The sequence below is a fragment of the Cebus imitator genome, unplaced genomic scaffold (assembly GCF_001604975.1).
Source record: "Cebus imitator isolate Cc_AM_T3 unplaced genomic scaffold, Cebus_imitator-1.0 Scaffold2, whole genome shotgun sequence".
Classification (NCBI taxonomy): Eukaryota; Metazoa; Chordata; class Mammalia; order Primates; family Cebidae; genus Cebus; species Cebus imitator.
The window spans coordinates 9,212,947-9,233,385 of record NW_016107317.1 but is presented as its reverse complement, the minus strand read 5'-3'; the positions used below and the strand labels follow the sequence as shown (position 1 = coordinate 9,233,385).

Below are 20,439 nucleotides of genomic sequence, written 5' to 3'. Positions count from 1 at the left end.
ACATGCTCAGCATGTAGGACTGACCACACCACACACATAGGCCCATCTGCAACAAGGCGCTGCTGAGTTTAGAAAGCTGCCCCAGAGAGTGCACGCACGATGTCACCATGCCCCCAAGGGTAAGCCCCGAATGCATATGGGGGTGGGGTTTTCAGCACTCACGGCTACTGCACAGGTTACATCTGGTCCCATTGCCTACTGTCTATCCCCTACCGCAATTCTCAAAATTCACAGTACTCCAGGCCTCCCCCACCCAAACTCCATCTCTCTTTTCCCTTGCCTCCCCAGGGAGATCCCCCCACCCTCCCAGCAGCCCTCAGAGGATAGACTTACAGAAGGGCCAACTTTGCCTTGAGGACCAGCATCACCAGGGCGGCCAGTGAGACCCTTTGTTCAGGAGAGAGAAGAAGGTGGTGTCAGGTACCGGCCCCAGGACCTCCCAATCCTGGTAATGTGGGGCTGGAGGGTCCACCCAGAGTCTGAAGCCAAGGGCAACAGCAGCTCTGCTACTTACCCGGGCTCCAGGAAGGCCAGGTTCTCCGGGACGGCCAGGGTCACCATTGGCTCCCTTGGGGCCAGCAAGGCCACTGGGCCCTCGCTCTCCAGGGGCTCCCTACACAAGGGCACACATGGAGTCAGTGGGACACCACATGACCAGGGATGCAGGGAGGGACCCCAGCCCTCTTCTCCCACTCACCTTGGGACCTGCCAGACCATCTTGACCTGGGAAACCGCGGTTGCCAGGAGCACCCTAGGGAGCCACAGGGAGGAGAGGCAGTGAGTGAGGATGGCCCCTAACCCAGCCAGTCTCCAACAGGTCCATCTCACTAACCCACCAACCCCAATTTCTGGGGAGCAGTGGCTGTGGCCTGCAGGATTCTCAGAGGTTAACTTCTGGAACCTGTTTCCCTTCCTGGGAAGAGCTCATACTATGTCATGTCAGCCTGGCAGTGGTGGGCACAACTGAGGATCAGGCTCCCTCTCCCTGTGGTGTGGATGGAGAAAGAGGAGGATGATGTGTGGAAAAGTCATGGGACTCAGCAAGAACACGGACCGCAAGGACTCCACTTCCCTCTCGAGGTCAGGCCCCGTGGGATGGAGCCTCCTCATTCACTTACTCTTTCTCCAGGGGGACCAATGGGCCCAACGCCACCAGGCTCTCCACGGGCACCTCTCTTGCCTTCTTCACCAGCGGGTCCAGGGGCTCCCTGGGGGCCAGCGGGGCCCTGAGGACCAGCAAAAAAGAGAAACAGAGTGAGCCTTCACCTGGCCACAGAGCAAGCCTCGACTCAGCGTATGAAGGACGTAGCCTTGGCAACTCTTCCGGGCGGGTGTGGGGTTGGGAAAGAGAGGCCGTAACAGTCCAGCCATGGAAGAGTAGAGGGAAGATCAAACTGTTCAAACTGGCCAAGCCAAAGATGGGAGCTGAAGCTACATCGGGGCCTTCCCAGCCCTGTTAAGTCTCCTCCAGGTACAACGCAAGAGGACCCAGATTGGGGGATAGAGCCCTGGAGGAGGTGGGCGGTGGGGCTGAGGCCTGTGCCCTGTAGAACGGCAGCAGAGAAGACAAGGGCTTGGGGGCAGATACTCACAGGTTCTCCCTTGGGGCCTTGTTCACCTTTGAAGCCAGCAATACCAGGTTCACCCTTGAAAAAAGAGACAGGTCCTCACACGGGGTTCTCTCCAAGGAGCGTGCCCTGCCCCACAACCCCTGTTCAAGATGCCTCGGGTGGAAGCCACTGTGAGGCCAGGGCAGGAGAGCATGGGAAAGAGGGGTGATGGGGTCTGACTTCAGAGATGTCAGTGGGACTTGGGGATCAGTTTGGGCTCTTACCGTCTGACCTTTTGGGCCCAGAGGACCAGTTGCACCTTGAGGGCCAGGAGGACCCCGTGGCCCAGGGAAGCCAGGAGCACCAGCAATGCCAGGAGCACCCTGTCGGCATGAGCAGAAGGGAGGGCTGTCAGGAGAGGTGCAGGGCAGGACCAAGCTCGCTTGGAGAAGCAAAGCCCAGGGGCAACACTCACAGCAGATCCTTTGGCTCCAGGAATTCCATCTGTTCCAGGGTTACCCTGAAAAAGGAGACAGTGTCATTGTCAAATTAGCAGCAAAGAATGTACCCCAACCACCTCCAGCCCTCCAGGGACAGATCCAGGGACCTGGGACAGGTGCTGTCCATTTCAAGGGCATTCCCGTGGTAAGTGTTTCAAGGGGAAGATGGGATACAGGGAGATACATCTAGAGATGGAGACAGGCGTTGGGCCAGGATGAAGGTTTGGTGATTGGAGCCCACAGCTGTCAGAGCAAAGTAGTCAAGAGTTCCAAGGCCACAGACCCCAGACCACCCAGGCCAAAGACAAGCTGCACTCACAGAGGCACCAGCAGGCCCAGGGGACCCAGGAGTACCGGGTTCACCACGAGGACCTTGAGCACCTTCAGGACCACGGGCTCCAGTGGGGCCGGCTTCACCCTAGGAAGAGACAGGGAAGATGAAATGAAGAAGAAGAGCGGGGACACAGACCTCTAGCGGGTGGGCAACAGCGCAGGGCCAGCTGCAAGCACGACACTAAATTACACACACGCATCCAACCCTGCACCTGAACACACGCATTCACACACAGGTCATGCTGCCGTTTCTGTCCCTGTCTGACTGAGCTGATGACCTGATGACTTTCCACGCCTGCCCCTCCATGCTCACCTCCCCTCTACACCGTAAGCCCCCACATAGCACGGCACAGCTATGTACTACAGCAATGGGCAATCTGCAGCTCCCTCAACATCAGAAACGCGTGGGCCGGCAACCCTGCCGTCCTGGCACTATGGGATGATGGGCGGACTCCACTTTCTCCCCCACCTCCTGTTTTTCTATTGTATTGAGGAACTAAGGTCCCTTCCAAGTCTCCAAACAGCTCAGCTCAGAGCACCATCTTACTCCCGCCTGGGCTGACGGGCGAACAGTGACACCACAGCTCTGGCCCCAGTCTGTTTTCAGTAAGCTAGAAAGCCAAGGCAAAAGAACAGGGGGACTCTGCCCCACCCTGCTCTCAATGCAGCCCTATTCCCCCTGGGAGGCCTCAGCAAGCTCCCTCCCCTCAAAATGGCTTGTGCTTTTGCTTTCATTTTTTCCTGAAAATTACAACCCACTCTGAATGGCAGAGTCCCAGGGGAGGCTGCTGACCTGGAGAGAGGGCAGAGCCTCCTCAGGTTTCTTCTCAGAACATTCCTGCTTCACTTTGGTAATTATTATTTTCCAAAGGTCAGCCCCCCTCACCTTCCGCTGTCCCTCTTCACAATGGGTCTCCTTCACCCGGCTCCAGGACCTCAGACACTGTCTGGTTGCCATGGAAACCCCCAGAAGGGGAAACGCAACCTGATGCCAGTGACACATGGAGGCTCCTTATTCATTCCCAGGGACGTTCACACTGGAATCCCTCCTGGGCTGCCGGGCCTGTGCCTGAACTGGCTGGCCTCCCACTGGCCTCTAGTAATCCTCCAGAGAACTCCATTAACGTGGCTAGGAAGAGCCAGGCACCCCAAATGAAGCAGAAACCCAGAGGGGAGCGGGGACTCCCTGCCTGTGCCCTCTTCCCTGCCCAGTTCCCTCCAGCGCCCTTTGGGGCCTCTAGCTTGCTCAGCTGCTGGGTCTCCCCCAGGCTTGCTTCCCTTCGCTGCCACTCCTGGCGTTCTGCCCTTGCCAGGCCTCTGGTGTATCCCTGTCTTCTTCTCTGTCTGCCTTTCCCTCCAGGTGAGGCTGTGAGTGCCTGGCTTTTTGCCCCACCTGGATGGAGGGGGCAGTGGGTGGGGTGGTGGGGAGCTACTTTTCAGAAGGGAGCAGGTGGTTGTTGAGGGAGCAGTGAGCAAAGGTTATAGGGAAAGGATAGCTTCTCAGCACCCAGAAATTCCTGACTGGACAAGAGGGCACGTACCTTGGCTCCAGGAGCACCAGGGAAGCCAGGACCACCAGCAGGACCGACGGGACCCTGGAGAGAAGTGGCAGATGGAAAGAGAGATTAATGCCAGTTCTGGCCTCCAAAGCAAGGCTCCCCACACCTCACAGTCCTTCCCACCTCTGCACTGATTTCACTCTCCATCCACTGTGGCTAAAAGGCCTTGAATGAAAGTTATCCCCATTGCCAGCGACCCGAGGAAACTTGGCCTGGCTTCAGAAGGCAAAGCAAGTTTCTGACTACATCTGTGGTGAGAAGCAGACACTCCATTGACCTCCCTCCTCAAAAAAGACTGCTGAAAGTGTGGCTGAGAAAAGTGAGCCCATGCTCCAAAGCTTGTTATCAACATGCTCAAGTGATATTTAAAAACTATTTCTCCTCTTTCTTCCCCCTTTCCAGTAGACATCGGAGTGCTGCTGTGGTTGCACCACTCATCCCTGCAGACTTCACTGGGCTGCTTAATAGGACTTAAAGCACAGCAACCAGTGACCTGCTGAGGATGACATGAACTTACCGGAGGCCCTGCAGGGCCTGGCTGACCATCGTTGCCCCGGGCACCCTGTGAGCAAGGAGAAGGAAGCAGCCATGAGAGGTGCCCACAGCCCTGCCCATCCCTGCTCCTAGCCCACCCTCACAGAAAACCAGGAAGACACTGTGCCTGGGGCGTCCCAGGGCCAAGCACGAGGATGGCGAGGTGCGGGCTGCAGCTTTGGTGTCTGTGTGAATGAGTGGCCAGAGGGCAGTAGTGGGCTTCTTCTTCTAATCTTTTTTTTTTTTTTGAGACAGAGTCTGGGTCTGTCGCACAGGCTAGAGTGCAGTGGTGCGATCTTGGCTCACAACAACCTCCACCTCCCGAGTTCAAGCAATTCTCCTGCCTCAGCCTCCTGAGTAACTGGGATTATAGGCACGTGCCACCACACTTGGCTAATTTTTTTGTATTTTTAGTGGAGATGGGGTTTCACCATGTTGGCCAGGCTGGCCTCGAACTCCTGACCTCGGGTGATATTGCTTTGGCCTCCCAAGATGCTGAGATTATAGGCATGAGCCACCATGCACGGCCTCTAATTTAAACAAAGCTTAAATCATTCCCTCTTTTCTTCAACTTCAGTTCAGACCCCAAATTTCCCTAACTTCAAGGCCAAGTGATCATTTAAGGAGTCAGAGAATCGAGTGCAAAGAAATGAAACAGCAAGGCAACCACATGGACTCAGTGCTTGCTGCCTGCTCAGCGGGAGGCGTTTTCAAGGCATGGTTAGCCTCTCTGGTTAAGGCTTGGTTATGGCCTCCTCTTTGTTGACTCCAGACTGCCTCTTCCACTGTCCTATCCCCAGACAAGCTACTCTTACGGAAAATGAAGATGCTCACAGATGTCTCCCACTGGCTCCCTGATGGGGCAGCCACCAACCACAGCTCAAAGACTACATCTGAGCTCATGCCCTGAGAGGTTTTGGTTTACAAAGCAAGGCAAGGTTGCCAGCTCCTTGTCTAGGACTGCACTTGGAGGATTTTTTCTCCGAGTTTGTGGTAATACCCCTCAAATTCTCTCTCAAGTTTCCTTAGGGCCCAGGGAACTCTACCCAAACTCTGGAGGCCACAGGCTGGGTGGAGTGGGCCTAAGAACTGACTGAGTAGGTCAGGATGGGACCTTTCCGTGCTGAGTCCTGCCTGCCAGTCTCTGCCTCTCCTTAGAAGCTAAAGGAGAAGGATGCTTTAGGGGGAGCTCATGTTTTAAATATAACTCAACTCTTCTTCCTGGCTGGAGTCCATGTCTCCTAACTGAGAGTCTCCAGATTGGCATTTAAGAGGAAAGCAAGAGAAAACTTAGAGAAAATGTCAGCAGGAACTTAAAGCTTCAGGATTGGCCACAGCCCCTCTGGGCCGGCCTGGCACTGCGGGAAACCATTGCTTGGGAAGCTCTGGAGCACCCTCCCTCCAGAGGTTGGCCAGCAGGGAGGCCCAGGCTGGGCCTAAGTGAAAGAGAGCTGCCATGCTGCTCTGAGAGGCCAGAACTAGGCTGGCATCTGCCACCTCTCCCTGCAGCAAGTCTGGAGAGAGGACGCAGTCAGGCTCAAGGGAGGGCACATGACCACGGCAGGCAGACGCCAACCCAGCCCGGTCTGCAGCCCAGCCTTGACACTAGACCAACACTTGGATCTCTGTGAGCCTACCCTGTGTCTGGGACCTGCACACCCCAGACATGGCACAGCCGCCTTCTGGAAGTCAAGGCTGGGAAGACTGCAGGGAGGCTACAGAGCGGAGGTCTAGCAGAACAGACTCCAGAGGAGTCTGATGGGAGGCACGAGGGAAGGGGAGCGAAGAAGGACTCAAAAGCAACATTGTCAGCCTTCTAAACCAAATCCTTCACATGCTGCCAGCCTAACTACTGTGGGGACAAGAACCAGCAAAGAGAACCGAGAAGCAGGGCTGCTGTGCCCAGGAACGAGGGAACAGGGACAGGGATGGAGCTTGTCTTTAGCCCATGCAGACTGAGGCCACTGCAGCTCTGAGCCTCGCTGAAGGCCACAAGCCAGCGTCCTGCTAATCTGTAGAAACAGCAGTGTTTCTTGGCAGCCCCAGTGCTCTCTAATCCCCTCACACAGAGTGACCCTGGGGCAAGGCACTTGAGCAGCTCTGGCTGACAAAGGGGGGTCCAAGCTCCTGCTTATTTCAGTGATCTGCCATTGAGGGGAACTTCTGCCAAACAGACACATTAGCTAGAAAGCAGCACAACGGAGTGAAGCGGATTTATTTTGGCCAGCCCTGCAAGGACCTGTGAGCAGGGGCCTCAGAGCTTGGGTGGTGGGGGTATGAAAGCAGCAGAAAGCATAATCTTTCTTAAACACGGCTTTCATCACATCACTCGCCTGACCAAGCGCCTACAAGGACTCTCTATTGCTAAGGGATCAGAGCTAAACGCCTCCGTCTGGCACCCTGCACCCTCCATCAGCTGCCAATCCCCTCGCCCTTAATTTCCCACATTAACTAGAGGCCACCAGAGTCTGAGGCTGCAAAGCATCATTTATCTTAAGCTATTTCACCTTTCTATGTCTTGGTTTTTTCATCTCTAAAATGGGAGAAGAATAGAACCACCTCTCAGGATGTGGGCGATTAGACGAGGTAAAGCATATAGGGTATTAGACCCAGGACATGCCTATGGAATGGTGGCCCTGGTACTACAGCAAAACATCACTCACAGCAGCAGCAGCCAGCATAAAGCCCTGTGAGTTGATGCTCACCTATTCCACTTTTCTAGGGCATTCGAGCAACCAGAAAGAACAGAGAGTAGCATGGTAGTACTATAGCCAACTAAGTCCGTCTGTAAACTCCAACTGGATTGCCCAGGGAGTAGGTGGTGGCTGTTGAAGGGATTACCTGATAATCTGGACTGGTTAAGAGACTCCTGCTCTCACCCACTATGCTCCCATTCCCATCCCTCCTCCTTCACCTGTGCAGACCCAGCCTGGGAATTTTCGACGGACACACTCGGGGTAAATTCTCAAAGAATAATACTCCCTACACCTCACAGGGTTGTTTCAAGGGTCAAGAGAAACAAACCTGTAAACTCTAAAGCACTCAACAAAATGGTGGTGTTTGGCTTTGTCAATTACTCACCGCAGCACCAGCAGGGCCAGTCCGTCCTCTTTCACCTGGCAGACCACGAGGACCCTGGAACACACACCAGAACAGCCTAAGCACGAGTTGGCTTCACAGTGCTCAGAGTGACCATTTCTACTGGAAGGCTCTTCACAGATACCAGAGGAGAGAGAGGGAGGATGCACACACCCAGGAAACCAAGGCCCTTCTGAAGGTGCTGCCTCCCTGACTAGCCAGGACTCTCAGATCACACCTAGCAGTGTTCTGCCCAGGCAGAACAAATGAATGTTCCTTTTGCTACTTATTGGGAACCTTGTTACAGTCACACCTTGCTCCTTGCAGTAGGTGAGCTTGACAAAATGTTGACAATCAACAGAATTTTTTTAAACGGAAGCATCTTTAGTGTGTTAACATGGCTATTTTAAGGAAATGGCGAAATCTCAAATCATCTATCTAATGCATTTTGCTTTTTACCCACAATCACATGAAATCTACAACACTGAATATGAACTTTCCATAAAGGGGGCTCTTTGCAGCCATGTGATAGTCTGAAGGGTCTCTGGTAAGCCTTCCTGGAGGGTGTCCATACTTACCATTGGGCCCGGAGAACCATTCTCGCCGGGGGAACCACTCTCACCCTGGAAAAATGACACAGAGAATCAGTGTCTGGGACCCATTCTCAGCCCCCAGAAAACTCCTAGGGAAGACACCAAAAGCCCTGATCATCTCAGCTCAGACTGACACAAACTTCAGTGCGAGCACTGTCCCTCCTGTGAGGGACAGTGCCCCGAGCTCTCCAGGCCTGCTGTTGGCCCATCAGGATGTAGGGCTGGTGTTCCAAGCCAAGGCCGTTCTGACAAGCTAGCTCTACTGAGCTCCTCAGCATCTTCCTGGCTAGGAAGACGGGCTCCTTATTGTCTCCCTCTTCCCCATCCCACTGCACTTTCTGGCATCTCACCTTCACACCAGGGGCGCCCGCCTCTCCCTTAGCACCGTCCAGGCCCGGATAACCCTAGGGAACAAGAGAAAATGTTCAATCACACTTCTGGGAAGCCCAAGTTGGAAGAAATGCACACGCTCCAAAGTGCTCTTCTGTCCCCCCAGGCATCTCTTCCTTCCTGCCTCCTCACCCGTGATACTTACTCTGTGACCTTTGACACCAGGAAGGCCTGGGGTTCCTGGGAAGCCGCGAGCACCCTGCAATCCAAAGTGGAGATGTTCAGGGTACAGAGTAAAACAACAGGGTGAGCTGCCCTGGGCTGCAGGAGGGCCTCCAGCTCCCTTGGGCTACCAGGGTGTTGACCAGGACATTGTCTGGAATCCTCGCACTTGGACACTTGGACAGCAATTTCAGTAAAACCCAGATCACGGCTCCCCGTACCCCCCATTTATGCAAAGTGGTATAAATAACAACTGCCCAGCCTCCCTCGTGGGAGCCTGAGTGGGGATCACAAACATGGTCGTGGTAAATATAGGGGCTACTGGTGTTTCATCTCAGAAGTGACCTCATTGAACTGGATGTGCTGGGTTTAAGGCCACAGGAAAGATGACACTAGGAAAGATACCTGAGGCTGGGAAAGGTGGCATTTACCTGAGGACCTGGTGGACCTCTTTCACCAGCTTTTCCAGGTTTTCCAGCTTCGCCCTGATGGGAGAGAGACATACCCCAGCTTCCTCAGAGACCCAGTAGCATAGTGGGGGCACCCCAGAGGGCTTCCCTCCTTCCGGCCATCCATGCCTTTGCCCACTGGCTCACTCATCTCCCTCACTTCTTTCAGACTCCACGTCCCTGGGTGCCTTTCATGGGTCATGATTTCTTCTTTTGGGTACATGCATGGCCCATGGGCAAGATCCTCTGTCCTCACCAGCCTTCAACTTCCCCTGAGAGGCTTTTTCTCTCCTCTTGGGCTCTGCCGACTGGACACACTCTCCCTAACCTCGAGAAACTTTTACTGTCTAATGTTATTCACAAAAATAGCCCAAGAGTGCCAATTCTTGTGTCTTCATTTCGTTTGCATCCTTTGTAGATATCCTGACTCAGGCCGAGCTTTTTCTAACTCATTTACAATTAAGATAATGCTGAGTTGTTGAACATTTTTTTCTTTGTTTTTCCTTCTCTACATCTCTGCCTTGTGCTTTTTTTTTTTTTTCTCCCTTCTCTCATTTCTCAATTTCCCTTCCTAGGGCTAATGATGTTTTAATTATTTCCCTTCCCCTTGGATCCAAAGCAGTCCCCAGGGAACTTTCCAGCACAGACACAGTGGCCATATAGATAGGAGATGGCGTCAGGGTTTGGGAATGCTCAGTCTTGCTCCTCAAGACACCCCCACCCTGGGTGCCTCCCCGTCACTCCCCCAAGCACACACCCTCTCCAGACCCTTTCAAAGGAGGCAGCAGCTCCTCATTTGTCTACTCATGTATACTCACATCATCACCAGGCTTTCCAGGGGGACCAGGAGGACCACGGGGACCCATGGGACCCTACAAACAAAGGAAGAGAGTTTAAGAGATGGTTAGAGCAGGAAGACACCTAAGCAGTGGACAAAACTTTGAGATTGTAGTTTTGGAAGCCAGTTCTCCTACAAAGAAGAAAGATGGAAAGGTCAAAGCAAAGGTGCAGAGATCACATTGGAAGGCAGCAGACAGCACAGGCTGGGGTGACCCAGAAAGGGTGCTGTTAGGACAGTCCCTGGTGGTCCTTGCCACACTGGGCTCTCTGTCAGAGTTCCTCCACAGTTAGGAAGTTGACATCTGGATTTCCTTGGGGCCACCGATTGTGGGAAAGAGCTGGGCAAAGCCTGGGAGGGACAGCAGCTGTGGTCCCAGTGGTCTATTGTTAGAGGCCCCCCAGGAGAGGGGACAGGCTGTGCCAGTACTCACAGAGACGCCAGGTTCACCAGGTTCACCAGGATTGCCTTGAAATCCTTGAGGCCCCTAAAAAGTAAAATGAGGACACCAGGTCACCCCCAATAAACTGCTAAAACATCATAGCACTTGGGAATCATCTGCAACACGAGGGAGGGGAAAAGACTTGCAGATACTTACGGGAGCACCTGCAGGGCCTGGAGGTCCTCGAGGTCCCATGGGGCCCTGCATTGGAACAGAAAATGAGGGGTTTACTGGACATGCTTCCCCAGCGGCCTCCAGTGTGCCATCTTCTCCCAGCCAACAGCCCAGACAAAGGACAAGAAGTTACTCTGTGGGCAGGGGGCCTAGAGTGGCTGCTCCCTGTCATTTCCCACTCCCCACGCAACAGTGTATTTTTATTTATAGGCACCATTTGGACAGAAAAGCTGGCCTTGCTTTCTCCTGGACAGCAGCCATGTTTACTAAAGTCTGAGTTTCATTTAGCATGTGCCAAGTCAGAGCTGCAGGGCTGAGATTTCCTGCTGGAAGTCTGTGGATGCTGGAGAACAGTAGCTGCTGTCTGCATTCTTCAGTTCTCATTCCAAGAGCAATAGCAACGGGCCTTCTAACAGATCAGCCTATATGCATCTCTCCATCTTCATTCTTCTTAGTCACTCCAGCGCATCATTAAAAGTGGCATCCATTGCCATTAAAAACCAAATGCTTTGGGCTAGCTGAATGGGAGGTTACATAACTATGCAGAAGAGCTGCTCTAAGCAATTATCTGCAAAGCAGAGGTTGTCAGACTCTCTGGCTCTGCTAAGGGCCACCTCCTGCCATTTTGGCTGCAAAGAACTGGTGTCTTGTCTTACCATTGGTCCTTGCATTACTCCCATCTGAGCACCACCGGCCTTGTCATCAAATCCTCCAGCCATCTGGGCAGCAAAGTTCTGCAAAGAAACCCAACAACATTAGGAGGTTGAAAGGCCTTAGGTTTTCCCTACGTGGCTAGGTAAGCCCTATCTGAGAGAAAGAACTCTACTGAGATAAACTCTGATAGTTGGAGACTAACCTATCATTGATCAGAATTAGCCTGGAAAATAATTTTGGGAATGAATTATTAGATGACAGTGGCAAAATCATTTCCCTGGAAGAGAAAGTGTTATTTGGAGAAGTATCAGTTCCTTGCATTTCATTTTATAAAATTATTTTTATGTTCTAAAATATGACAGATATGATTTAACATATGTTGAGAAACATAACTAAACCTTCTAAGGGTGTTCTTTATTCTTTAAGACTTTAATGCCTAGCAAAGGACTAAAATCAAAAGTGTTAGAATATTTCAGCAAGTGATGGAGTAGGCATCTGTGAGCCCATTTACGTTTAAGAATTTCAAACACAGCAAATGTCAAAATAGCAAACCTGCAAAAACTAGGCAATCATATAATTTGTTGATTGGTTTGATTCCAAAATTGACTTTAGCCACACACCTTCACTCAGTGGAGCTCTTTCATGAGAGTAAATAGTTGCTTGGAATGTACTTGGCAAGGACCAATAATAAATGTCTTCCAAGGACAGTGGTCACTCTTCTTCCAGAGAAACACAAATGCCCAGTCATTCTTCCTCCTAACCCTTACATCCACCCCCAGAATCAACCACATGGTACAGATGCCAGGAAGCCAGGTAACTGAAGACCTTCTTTTTAGAATCCCAGTTAGTGAAAAACGCCAGCCCTTAGCGCCACAGTCTCATCCCTAATATGTGACTCTACTAAATTATAGGCCTGAGGGCAAGGCCCATGGGCAGGCTATGTACACACTGCTGGCAGCCCTGGGAGCCATCCAGGTAAGTGCAAGTAGCAATTTAAAAGCCACATTACTGGAGGGACAGCCTGAAGGAAGGGGAAGTAAGGATACTTACTCCACCAAGACCAGGGGGGCCAGGGGGGCCAGGAGGACCAGGGGGGCCAGGATTTCCAGGGGTCCCAGGTTCTCCATCTCTGCCACGAGGTCCAGGTGCACCCTTGGCAGAAAGAGAAAAAGGCATCAATGGGAAGCAGTGTTTCTCCAAGAGCTATCTGTCCCTGGGCTGCTGTTTAAGAGGTAGCCAGTCTCTTAAAGACACGGTGGGTCCTTGGGGGATCTGGGAAGTCCACCAGGGTCAAGCAGCCTCACTTTTTACTCACTTTTTCACCTTTGTCACCACGATCCCCTCTGGGTCCTTGTTCCCCTGCAGGTCCCTGAAGGTGAAGAACACAGTAAGATGACAGCAAGGCCGGGAGCCTGCAGATCAGTACGTCGTGTGCAGCAAGGAAGGGACAGAGAAACTGATTTCTCCCTCTCTTACCTGAGGCCCAGGGGGTCCTTTGGGTCCTACAATCTGTGAGAGAGAGCCCCACAGGATGATGAGTTAGAGGAGAGCACAAGGAAATGACCCATTTAGAGCAGCAGATGCAACACCAGGCGAATAATTTGTACTTACATCCTTGATGTCTCCAGGTTCTCCTTTCTGTCCCTGAAACATGAAACATTCACAGGATTAAGCTGAGTAAGCCCATAAGCCCCTAGTCTGAAACCCTGCCAGCAGCCCCTGTGTTGAGGTGCCCTCTGAAACAGATACCTTCTGATGTCTGAAAAATCACAGACTGGATTTGCATAGCATTGCTTTTGAAGCAGGAAATATAAAGGCAAAAAAATATATATGAAAAAGGAAAAAGAAGAAAGTCCTTACCTTTGGTCCTGGTTGCCCTGTGAAGGAAAAAAGAGAGAGAAAGAGAGAGAGAGAGAGAGAGAGAGAGGGGGGGGAGATGGTAAGAATCTTGAGATGGAAAAGTATCAATTCTTGTCACTCAAACACTCATTAGACCAAACAAGTAAAACGACACAACCAAGGAAGGCAGCGGCTTCCTGTAACTCTACTGAACCCCTCTGTTGGGGTGTTAGGTTCACTGTGGCCCTGGGGCTGCTGAGGACCCACGAGGAATGGAAGCGACCCAGACTTTGTTATTCAAAAAGCAGGCAGCGTGCAAAAGAAAGGAGCGAGGACAGCACAAAAAGGCAATGAAGAGCTCAAGATCTAATCAGTCATGAGAAGAAGAGCACAGATTCAGTCTCTCTTCCCCCCCACAGGGTAGGAAGCCCTTCCCGAACCCCAGACCCTCCCAGAGGAAGAGTTAGGTACTTAGAAAGGTCTTACATTAGAGCGGGGTCTCCTTGAAGCAAGCACAAATAAAAACACAAAAACAGCAAGGCATATGAGTTATGAAGAGCATCAGAGCATCACAGCCTGTGCCATCCCCGGTCAATAACCCCTCCCTTACAGTAGCAGCAAAATAGTAAAGGCAATCAACACTTCACTCACATGGGTCCTTCAGAAAGGATCTGGGAATTTGTACCATTAAGGAGCCAGTGTTGGTGAAGTGTTAAGGAAAGGCAACTTCTCACTTCCCTTGCCACTGCCTCCTCTACTTGAGCAGGAAGGGGACAGCAAGGACTACCAAAAAAAAAAAAAAAAAAACTAGACAAGTGTCCTCACTCACTCTGCAGGGAGATAGAACATCTGTATAAATGCTGGGAAAGGGGTCCCTTGTACATATATCATCCGCCAGCACTGAATCTAACTGAGAATTTATGACCACCCACCACAATACAGACATGTGGGGCTCTGTCTCCACCCTTCCCCACTAGAACTCCCAAACTCCAATTAATTTACTTCTTAATTGGCGGTCAACTCCAAGAGAGGTAATAGCAAAAAGGAAACTATCACCAGTGTTCCATAACTCAAAGAGAAGTCTGGCCCTGCTGTCTTCCCACTAGCTGGCAGAACTTTCTCCACACTGAAGACCACATACATGGAAGTCTTCTAAGGAGAAGACAAGGTGTCGGTGGCAGAGGAGGAATTAATTCATGGATTGGCGAGACAGATCATTTGATGTCCATAGTGGCTCTAGTAATTTGCAGAGACGATTTCAGAGAGGACATTTTTTGTGGAATCACATCTGTCCTTCATGTGTCTTGGAAGCACTTTTTTTTGGAGATGCTGGGCAAAGAAGGACTCCTCTAGAGTCTCAGCCTCCCTCAGTTTCAACCTGCAAGTGAGAAGTAGCCTTCCTTTCTACCCCAGCTGCTGGGTCCCATGGATAACCAGCCCCTCTGCTTTGCAGAGATGACCAGCATCTATGGGAGCGTGTTTGCTATGCTTGCAAGTAATTTATTTATGTTGAACAGGAAATAAATAAATTACAACCACTGGCAGTGGCGAGGTCAGTTGGGCAGATGGGGCAGCACTCTCCGAAGGGGATCTCGGGGCTGAGGCAGTCTTTCACGTCTTCACAGATTATGTCGTCGCAGAGGACAGTCCCAGTGTCACAGACACAGATCCGGCAGGGCTCTGGCTTCCACACATCCTTATCATTATACCTCTGCCCATCCTGCACACAGCTGCCAGTCTCCTCTGCACCAAGGGTGGGGAGGGAGAAGCAGAGAGCCAAGGGAAGGAGGGGGTGGGGAGCCAGAGAGAAAAAGAGAGAGGTTGCAGTCAACTTGACAGAATTCAAATGCTGAAGAATGTAGGCTGGAGCCACCTGGACATAAAGAACTTAAAAATTGTTTTTCTAAATCATCATTGATTCTTCCGTGTATTCAACAAATATCTATTACGTACCTTGCACCATGCTGTCTATTCACCAGTGAAAATTTTGACCCAGCAATGAAGGTGGAGTGTTACTATACTATATTCTCTTCACCCACATAATAATGGGGAGACCAGGTGATGGGGTGGTTAGAGGGTGAGCAGAAGGGGGGAGATGAGATATTCTGAATGGGAACTTTGGGACTGTAAAAAGAAAGGAGACAGGAAAATGGTGAGTCCTCCCCTCCCCAAGCCCAGGAGCAGAGAAGTCTTCTTTCTTCTGCCTTCCTCTAGGAATTATAGGATTTGCTAAATACAACTGACAGCTAAAATTCAGAGAGAATGTAGAAAATTCTACCTACAAAAATTGAAATCTATGAGCAGCCAGGCTCCAAAAATGTATATGTAAGGGAAGGGGTGAAAATAGAAGCTATTAGAATTAGGATCTTGTCTCATTCTTTAAACCATATTAGAATTAGGACCAATTTGGGGACAGGGGTAGGTAGACCCACTCAAACAATACACTTGGGGCTTGGGCAGGCTAATAAACTGCTTAGGAGGCACAGGGGGCCAAAGCATCCCCAGTTCTGACCTACAGTAGCCCTGCCTGGAGAGGCCCTGCCTCCATCTGACAGCACCGCAATTTGAGGAGCAGGGGTCCTTGAATACCTGGCTAGGGCTAAGATTGGCCAGTCCAGGCCTGGCCTCCTCCACGAATGCAGAGGAAGAATAGCAGGGACTAGTCCCCTCCACCAGCGCCCTGCCGTATGGAATTCCTGCTGCAAATGAAACCTGTGCTGACAAGAAGAGCACTCCTTAGCAGCCAAGGGCTGTAGAGCCCGCACCACGTGCTAGGGAGCGCCCAGCGCTGTTTTTCTCATCAAAATCCCCAAGGCAATGGCAGCAGCAGGGGATGAATAATAGGAAAGAGCCACAAACCCAGAGGGCGGAGAAAGAAACGAGGCTGTCCACTGCTCTTTAGGGAGAGTGAAAATCTAAAGATAAACTTTCCTTTTTTCTTTTCCACTAGAAGAAATCCGCCTCGCCTTTGGGCAGGATAATCACGGGAGGGTGAGGAGGGATCCCAGGGAAAATACGGTTGCTGGGACACACCCACCGTTAAAATAGCTGGAGCAGCAGAATGCAGGCGGTGAGGAAGGTGTGGGAGCAGGGGCGTCGGTTAATGCGCTCCAGCCAGGACTAAGGAAGAGCCCACCCTCACCCGTGAGGACCCAGGGAGGAGGGGAGGAAATGCTGGGAGAGGGGCCACTCCCCGTGCGGATCAGATTTCCCGGGAAGGGCGGCCCGGGATGCGCGGGCGCAGGGGCGGGGCCAGGCTGCGCTGGGAGTAAGAGCCTCTGGGTGACTCTGTGGCTGCGGCTCTGGACACCGCTCACTAAAAGACACTGAGAGTGAAAAGTGGGATTAAATGACTGCCCCAGAAAGGAGCCAGCGCCGTAACCGGATCCCCTAGGTGTGGACGGAGGAGCCCAGCACCACCATAATTGCTGCTCCAAAACGGCTGCAGATAGCATCCCGGCGCGCCTGATCCGGTTCCCCTCATTACCGCAGGGCCGTATAAGTGATTCTTTGTGGCAAGCCAATTAAAAAGCTACCTCTTTCGGGGAACTGTTTTTGCTTCACCGCCGCTCTGCGAAGGGCTGGAGCCAGGAGGTGGCGGCGGGTGGGCACAGGAGGGCATTGTGGGAGAGGGAGTCGGGGAGTCGGAGAGAACCCACCGGACCTCGCCTCTCATGAATGAAGCTTTTCTCGAGCGCACACAGAGCCCGATTCACAGGTCTCCGCGAGGAACCAGTTTAAATAAATACGGGCAGCGTTTCAGCCCCATCTGGAAGCCATCGCTGCCAATCTCCCAACGCAAACAAGCCTCACAAAGGAGGATTGAGATCTCTCCCCCGAGCCAGGGGCACTTTCGGAGGCGAGGGCTCTGAAATGCAGATGAGGGTCAAAGACGCCGCAGCCAATAAGTTTCTCAAACTCGTGGAAAGATGGGGAGGAGGGGTGTGGCCGAGCTCTAGGTTTCTGACATTCCTGACGTCCATGCAGACTGCGCATTTCCCCACGTCACATTTTTGGGTCCGCTGACCCCAGGCGGGGGGATTACAAAGGTGGGATGCTCCAGGGAGCAAAATCAGCCTCTAGGATGCAGAATCACACTTCCTCTGGGAGGAGGAAGAGCGACTGGAAGGTTTGGGCCCGAGGAGCTGTGTAATCTACTCCCTCCTGGCAAAGAGGCGGCGGTGAGAGCGCTCTACCGCTTAAGCAAGCGACCCTAACACAGGATGGAGAATTTGATAATTATTTTAAAGTCACCCAGCTAATCCCATTGCGCACTAAAGCAGGGATCAGTCAAGAAGACAGCTTTGTGGGCGTATGCTTTGCAAATTTAGCGCAAAAATACGGGCAGTCTGAGTCCAGGCCACGTATGAACAGGCTGTATTCCTCAAATGCCCAGGAGCGCGCCTCCAGCTTAGCGCACTACCGGGTCACCCGGCCAGAGTCTCCTGCTCCCGGCTCCTCGCAGCTGCGCCGAAGGCTCCAGCCCTGCCCTCGCTGCGCTAATTAACTGAAAGCCCGCCTGGGCCCGCAGCCTTCTAGGCCATCTCTGGAGAGAGACTGGTAGCAGGAGAGGGCCTACAGAGCCTCGAAGGCAGAGAGCTTTAATTCCCCCCACCGAAGAGTTTCCCTCCGCGATTGATTTACAATCTGTAACATACAAAGACAGGGCTGGAATCCCAGCCGTCGGAAACGTGCCCAAACACGTGGAAAAAAAAAATCCTCCCTACCTAATACACTTTCCAGGCTTCGTTTGTCCTGAATATAATCCCAGACAGTGGACCTTACCAAAGGAGGCAGTAGAAAGGTGCAGTCCCAACAGCCTTTGGACCCGACTACAGCAGCCGTCTCTAACTATACAGGTTGAAATAGTTGTAGCAATGGTTGCAATCGACCAGCCTGCCCCCCTTCTCACACGCACACACACACACACACACACACCCCAGAGCCTGGCTTGGTAAGTTCCAGGAACTTAGAAAAGTAACTCATTGTAGTGCCTCGGGGCAGGGGGAATGGGGTAAGACCGCGGGGAGAGGGCGCTATTTTCGGGGGCATTTGAGAAGCACGGTCTGGTTGGAATGTTATCGCCTTTCAGATGGCCTCTCCTACTGGAAGTTTCTGTACCCTTTATCAGAAGAGAGGCGCGCGCGAACGAGGGAAGTCGAGATGAGCGCGAGGGCTGCACCTTGCTCCGGGGCCAGCTGGGAGGGGGAGGGTACCCAAGAGAGTCGCTGAGGTCTCAGAGGGCCTCTCCAAAGCCGTTGTTTGTGGCCTGGGATTTCAGCCCACCAGTGTCAGAGTGCTAGTGCCCTTTGTTTAACTCTCCTTTGAGCCCACCAGTCACCAAGCCCTGGGCAGGCTGCGAAGTCAACCCTTGGGCGTTTGCTTGCTCCCTCGCTCGCGCTCTCTTTCCTACTTCTAAGTTCGATGAGTTGAGATCTGTTTTTGCTGAACTCGAAGTGCTTCGAAGAGGCGAGCTGTGTGCATGTGCGCCTAATTATCAAAGCTGGTGGAAAACAGCGTGTTTCTATCTGTGCGCAAACTTCTTCGAGCCAACACTTTGCAAGTTCGGTATTCTAGCGCAACGTAGGAACCTGCAAATGCCTGCAAATACTTCCAACCGCGATGGGCACCGAGGACCCTGGGACAGAGTCCTTGACTCGCAGAACTCCGCTCAATGAACTCCTGCGTGTCTTGTGCCTAAGTGTGCGCGCTACTACCCCGGGAGCCGTTTTAACCCGGACCCGCGGGCTCCAGACCTGGAGCGGGCCGGGGAGAAGGATGCTGAGGGATGTACGGAAGACAGGCAGGCAGGGGTGAGGGACGACTTACGGACATCCTGGCCCTGACACCGAAGGACAGCGGCGACGAGCAGCGTCAGCAGCACCAGCGTCTGGGGAGCCCCGAGGCGGATCATGGCTCACCGCGGGGCCTGGCGGAGCCGGGCCTGGGCGGAGCGCAGCGAGGCGGCAAGAGCACGGCGCGGGTCCGGGTCTCTACCGCGCCCTCATGCAGGAGGCCCTTGGAGCAGGAGGAGGAGGCGGGAGACCCGGCAGCCCAGCAGCGCTCTGCGTCTTCTCCCCGCCGCGGCGCCCGTTATATGCGCCCGGCCCCTTTCGAGGCTGGCGAACTAGCCCAAACCGCGGGCCTCCCCCGGCCCCCCGCTGGGCTGTAACCTGAGACCCCCGCCCCCGGAGCCCGCCTGGGCGCTGCCAGTGCCCGCACCTGCCCAGGCCTGGACCCCCCTCTCCGAGAGTCACGCTTCCCGCCCCCCACCCCTAGTGCACCGAGTGGCCTGATCGGGCGGGGCGCGGAGTCGGTCCCTGCCCCCTCAACCCCGGACTGCGGCGCTGCACCCCTCTGACCACAAGCGGGAAGGGGGGCCTCCGGCCCCTCCCCTCGGAGTTCTGCCGGAGTTGGAGGGGAGGGGGTGTTTGCAGAGGCGCAGGCCCTGAGCCTAGACCAAGGACGGAAAAGACCTGGGAGGGAGGAGGGAAAGCGGTAGAAAGGAGCTGCGGAGTGAGAGGGGGCACCGCATCGGGCGTTTGGGAGGGGGGAACAGGGAGGAGCCCACAGAATTGTCCAGAGTCCTAAATCTTGGAGACAGGCTCGCTGAGCCAGGTCTGAAGGGTTGCCCCGACCTATCTTTTAGCCCTTTCCCACAGTACCTGGTCCCCAGACTCCCACCTGGACGCTCTCAGCGCCTGCCCTCCGCCCCTCCCCCATCCAGCTCTGCGATGAAAGCCTCCTCTGGAGCCCAGGCCGAAGCTGGCCTGAGCCGACCGCCAGGAAAGGAGCCGGTGTGTTACTGCACAGAAGGAGACCTGTGTGAAGGTGTGGGGGGCAGGGGCAGGCCCTTGGGAAGGGGACTGAGGGAGCTACAGAGGACGGAGGGAGCCGAGGCTAAACGGTGCAAGCAACTTGCTGTGGGGGGACTGTCTAGCTCTAGGCTCAGACGTGGTGTCTGCTCTTCCTGGCTGGGGTCCGGGAGTCCCCCGGGGAGTGGGCACTGCCGGCCGGAGTAGAGTAGCTTTGGCCAGGGACGGTTGGTCACTGCTGCGGCCCTGGCCAGGGATGGGGAGGCGGATCCAGCTGGCGAGTTCTGTGAGCCGGGGACAAGCGCCAGAATTTCCCAGTCGGTCCCCTGGCCCTCCGCTTCCCACCTCACCTCACCTTCCCCGATGAGCGCTCTTCCTCACCTTAGCCAAACTGCCTTCTCTCCAGGGCTTAACTAGTCTCTTCTCTTGGTATCCAGTGTCTCCTTTGATACCAGGCAGGAAACGTCCCCAAACAGACCTTCCTCTTGAGTGATATGAAAGAACTTTAGGCAAAATGAAACTCAGAATT

The 20,439-nt window shown here is 53.4% G+C and overlaps 1 protein-coding gene across 3 annotated transcripts in view; it reads right to left on the bottom strand.

Moving 5' to 3' along the window:
- Window positions 1–19,241, bottom strand: part of COL2A1 (collagen type II alpha 1 chain) — a 31,398-nt gene extending 12,157 nt beyond the window's left edge. The window contains exons 1-26 of one of the 3 annotated variants that reach the window (XM_037738622.1): window positions 18,925–19,241; window positions 14,629–14,838; window positions 13,117–13,133; window positions 12,868–12,900; window positions 12,733–12,765; window positions 12,572–12,625; window positions 12,307–12,408; window positions 11,259–11,336; window positions 10,585–10,629; window positions 10,420–10,473; window positions 9,967–10,020; window positions 9,131–9,184; window positions 8,683–8,736; window positions 8,498–8,551; window positions 8,133–8,177; window positions 7,558–7,611; window positions 4,460–4,504; window positions 3,925–3,978; window positions 2,370–2,468; window positions 2,026–2,070; window positions 1,835–1,933; window positions 1,593–1,646; window positions 1,119–1,226; window positions 698–751; window positions 515–613; window positions 334–387 (exon numbers count right to left, since the gene is read on the bottom strand). In XM_037738622.1, coding sequence (XP_037594550.1) covers window positions 334–387; window positions 515–613; window positions 698–751; window positions 1,119–1,226; window positions 1,593–1,646; window positions 1,835–1,933; window positions 2,026–2,070; window positions 2,370–2,468; window positions 3,925–3,978; window positions 4,460–4,504; window positions 7,558–7,611; window positions 8,133–8,177; window positions 8,498–8,551; window positions 8,683–8,736; window positions 9,131–9,184; window positions 9,967–10,020; window positions 10,420–10,473; window positions 10,585–10,629; window positions 11,259–11,336; window positions 12,307–12,408; window positions 12,572–12,625; window positions 12,733–12,765; window positions 12,868–12,900; window positions 13,117–13,133; window positions 14,629–14,838; window positions 18,925–19,009 — 1,737 coding nt within the window. In that variant the 5' untranslated portion in view covers window positions 19,010–19,241. The remainder of the gene's footprint in view (window positions 1–333; window positions 388–514; window positions 614–697; window positions 752–1,118; window positions 1,227–1,592; window positions 1,647–1,834; window positions 1,934–2,025; window positions 2,071–2,369; window positions 2,469–3,924; window positions 3,979–4,459; window positions 4,505–7,557; window positions 7,612–8,132; window positions 8,178–8,497; window positions 8,552–8,682; window positions 8,737–9,130; window positions 9,185–9,966; window positions 10,021–10,419; window positions 10,474–10,584; window positions 10,630–11,258; window positions 11,337–12,306; window positions 12,409–12,571; window positions 12,626–12,732; window positions 12,766–12,867; window positions 12,901–13,116; window positions 13,134–14,628; window positions 14,839–18,924) is intronic. The other 2 variants (XM_017529230.2, XM_037738626.1) reach the window with 2 other exon arrangements.
- Between the last annotated feature and the right edge of the window lie 1,198 nt (window positions 19,242–20,439).